The sequence below is a fragment of the Chinchilla lanigera genome, unplaced genomic scaffold (assembly GCF_000276665.1).
Source record: "Chinchilla lanigera isolate Chin_1 unplaced genomic scaffold, ChiLan1.0 scaffold00008, whole genome shotgun sequence".
NCBI classification, from domain to species: Eukaryota; Metazoa; Chordata; class Mammalia; order Rodentia; family Chinchillidae; genus Chinchilla; species Chinchilla lanigera.
Window position 1 is genome coordinate 8,408,453 of NW_004955409.1, and position 3,792 is coordinate 8,412,244.

Below are 3,792 nucleotides of genomic sequence, written 5' to 3' on the forward strand. Positions count from 1 at the left end.
GCCCCCGGGCGAGCAGGGCCGACGCGCGCTCCCGGGGAAGCGGGGCTCCGGAGAGCCGGGCTCCTTGCGCTGGGCCGCGAGCAGCTGGCGGGAGACGGCAGCGCCGAGCAGCTGTACCTGCCAGGGCGCGGGCGGTGATCAAGCGCGCCCTTGGCGTAAGCGTGCCGGGTGTTTCAAAGTGACCCAGTGCGGCTTGTAGCTTTTCTTCAGGATTCAGCAGATTAATACTTGTAGGAGATAATAAATCACGTCGTAGAGTTCTCCCCGAAAAGCACAGCTCTTTGTCCTTTCCTCTCTGCTCTTCAAGGACCCTCTTATTAGCATCCAGATCGGATGGAGTCTGGCTTTCTTTTTGCTGCTAACTGCTTGAAGTTACTGTATGTAACATTTAGTGTATTACATTTTCGTGTCGATTCCTTTTTATCTCGTTTCCTAGGGGAATTCTTTAGTTATTCTTTTTTTTTTTTTTTTTTTAGTTATTCTTTTTTTTTTTTTTCTTTTGGTCTTTTTGAGACAGAGTCTCACTGTGCAGTTAAGGCTGGCCTTGAGCTCACTTTGTAGCCCAGGCTGGTCTCCAACTCTCAAAGATCCTCCTGCCTCAGCCTCCTGAGTGCTGGGATTACAGGCGTGCGCCACCACACCTGGCCTTAGTTCTTCTTGTTGAAGCGTATGTTGTGCGCCTGTGACGTTGTAAAATATGTTTGGTTTTTGTCCCTGTTTCTTGGCTTGGAACTCCCGAGATCCTTGGACCCCTCCAGGTGAGGTCGTTATAACTAGGCTAAGGAATGGGCTGCTCTGGCAGCCTTGGCGGGCTAATTTCGGTAGAGGGTTGGGAGCGGGAAGGGGAGACTACAGTGAGCCTCCAGAGGGGAGAGCGCTGGGGACTGAGTCCATCGCCTTCGGCCAAGGAGTCAGTCAGTCGTGACTGTGACGAAGCCTTCGTAGGAGCCTGGAAGATTAAGGTGTTGAGGGCAGTGGAGAGAAACAGCTGGCGGGCGGTGAGCCCAAGGAGGGGCTGGGAGCTCCGTGCTGCTTCCTGAGCGGTCTCTTCACCTGAGTGCTGTCTGTGTGACAGCCCAGCAGGTGGGAGTTCTCAGCCAGTTAGTGGGACCTGAGCAGGCAGGGTGGGAGCCCTGAAGCAATCCGACACCGGCATTGGCGTCAGGTGGGGGGGTGGTCTCCTGGAACTGAGCCCCTCCCCTGTGGGCCCTGCATGGCCTCCTGTGGGCAGGGTCAGAGTGGGTTGAAGTAGACGCTCAGCTGATGTCCACTGCAAGACCGAATGTCCGCTTGTGAGTGTAACCCAGAAGCTGAGTGTTCATACCCGTATTCTCAGAGTGCTTAAACTTTTTTTAGTCTTTTTGAGACAGGGTCTCGCTATGCAGTCCAGGCTGGCCTTGGGCTCACTTTGTAGCCCAGGCTGGTCTCAGACTCGCAATGATCCTCCTGCCTCAGCCTCCTGAGTGCTGGGACTACAGGCGTGCACCACCACATCCGGCTACTTATACATTTTTCAACCTCCTAATGAGCCTCACTCCTTTTGTTCTCACCTCTTTCTTTCTCTTTTTCTCTTTCCACCCAGATTTTTATTCTCAAAACCATTCTTTTTTGTCTAGTTTGGTTTGGTAGTTCTGCCACCTGCTGCATGGGCAACCCCGCCAGCTGCCCACTTTCTCCTCTCCTCAGTTTGGTGCACGACTAACGCAGGACGTGGTCTCTATCCCCTTCCTTGGCTTGCTTGAATACATTCACAAAGGTGGTTTTTGCTTTGCCATACTGGGAATCGAACCCAGAATCTCTTGTGTGCTAGGCAAAGGCTCTGCCACCAGACTACATCCTTAGCCGCCCCCATCTGTCCACATCGAGGCTCAAGGCCTAGCTAGGCCAAAGCCTTGGCCATAGATTATTAAACCATTTTGTTATCTACATCAGCATATAGAAAAGCTGACATTCTTCTGACTTGCCCTTTTATTTTGAGGCAAAGTCTTCATAAGTTGCCCAGGCTGGCTTTGAACTTGTGGTCTTCCTGCCTGTCCCTCTAAGTAGCTGGGATTACAAACATGAGCCACTACTGTAGCTTTAAAGTCAGGTATACATCGAGTAAATTATGTGATTCCTTGCATGCACAAAGATAATGTGGCAACTGGATCACCATAGTAATTGTTCCTGAAAACCCTTTTCCTCCGTCTTAAATATCCAGATGCCTATTTGTGACATCTTGTGGTTTTTTGCTTTTTTTGTTTTCGTTCAGGAGTTTTTTGTTTGCGTTTGTTTTTTGAGACAGGGTCTCACTATGTAACCCAGGCTGGCCTTGCATGTATGGCAATCCTGCCTTAGCCTTCCGAGTGCTGGAATTAGAAGGTATACCACCATGCCCTGAGTGGTTTTTGTGTTTTTCTGAATTGATAAGAAATAATAGTCCTCCTATGTTCACCACCAGATGAAGGAAGCTCTTCTGTTTACAGTTTATTTTTCCCATTTTCACCTTATTTACATTCTTTCCAGTGTGCTGGGTGGTAGCGCCCCAGGCCTCCTGTCTATTTCTAGACTGTAGTTTTCCTGGGTTCCACCTCCTCTGTCAAGCATGTGTCCCTTTAGAATTACAGAGTGTCTCGTGGTCTCTTGTCCTCTAATGTTCTCTTTCCCACTCTGTCACATATTTATCCCATGGTGCATGTTAATATTTTTATTTCGGAGGGCTCTGAGATGAGACAGGAGCTAACTGGAATCCTCACTTGTTTTATTTTACAATTATTATTTTTTTGTACCGGGAATCGAACTCAGGACCTTGTACTTGCTCAGCTTGGGCCACAGAGCTCTATCCCCAGTCCAGCTGTTTTAAATAACTGAATGAAAACCCATGTGCGCTGGTTTCTGTTTTTTTCTGCCAGGATGGCTTCCTATTTTGTGAGCCGTCACAGAAAGGATTTAAGCACTGAGATGATCAGAACGAAAATTGCTCATAGGAAATCACTGTCTCAAAAAGAAAACAGACATAAGGAATACGAACGAAACAGACACTTCGGTTTGAAAGATGTCAACGTTCCAACCTTGCAGAGTAAAGCTGTTGCTGAATTAGATGAGACGGCTCAAGAACTTGTTCCAGAAAAGGCCAGTATCAAGCCAAGTAAGTGAGAGTCTGTCCTCATCTTAAATACTGTGCTTTTAAGAGCAAAAGTTGGTTGAATGTCTGTGGGGCTGGGGGCGCAGTAGACCAGAAGGTCAGGTCTGAAACATCCTTCTACATAACATGGTGTTTTCTGAAGAATAACTGCAGTCTGTCCACGTCGAGGCTCAAGGCCTAGCTAGGCCAAAGCGTTGGCCGTGGATTATTAAACCATTTATCTACATCAGCTTATAGAGAAGCTGACATTCTTCTGGAGCTTGGTTAAGATCCGTGTTGACAAGATAAATTGCTAAGTCTAAAAAAAAAATGGAGTGATTAAAGAATCTGTGAAATAAGAAAATGTTGGTGGCAGAAACATTGTTGAATTAGAGGAGAGAACAAAGAATTCATACAATTTGCCCACTTACGAAGGACAGGACGAGATAAAAAGAAATAGCCAAGCTGGATGTGGTGGCGCACGTCTGTAATACCAGCACTGAGGAGGCTGAGGCAGGGAGATCGCTGACAATTCCAGGCTAGTCTGAACAACATAGTGAGACCCTGTCTCAAAAAAAAAAAAAGGTGATGATAAACCCTCCCTGGACTCCTGTTTATAGGGTGGACGCTAGGAACTCAATGCCAGCTAAATAAAGCAAGGCTAAGAGGAAGGCAGCACTGGGCTAAAG

At 47.7% G+C, this 3,792-nt stretch overlaps 1 protein-coding gene across 3 annotated transcripts in view; it reads left to right on the plus strand.

The window, feature by feature from the left end:
- Dlgap5 (discs, large (Drosophila) homolog-associated protein 5) overlaps positions 1 to 3,792 on the plus strand; it is a 37,548-nt gene that overhangs the window by 413 nt on the left and 33,343 nt on the right. For 2 of the 3 annotated variants that reach the window (XM_013510318.1, XM_005376750.2), the window contains exon 2: positions 2,892 to 3,127. In XM_013510318.1, the coding sequence (XP_013365772.1) occupies positions 2,893 to 3,127 (235 nt within the window). In that variant the 5' untranslated portion in view covers position 2,892. Of the gene's footprint in view, positions 1 to 92; positions 156 to 2,891; positions 3,128 to 3,792 lie in introns of those variants that run through there. The other variant, XM_013510319.1, reaches the window with a different exon arrangement.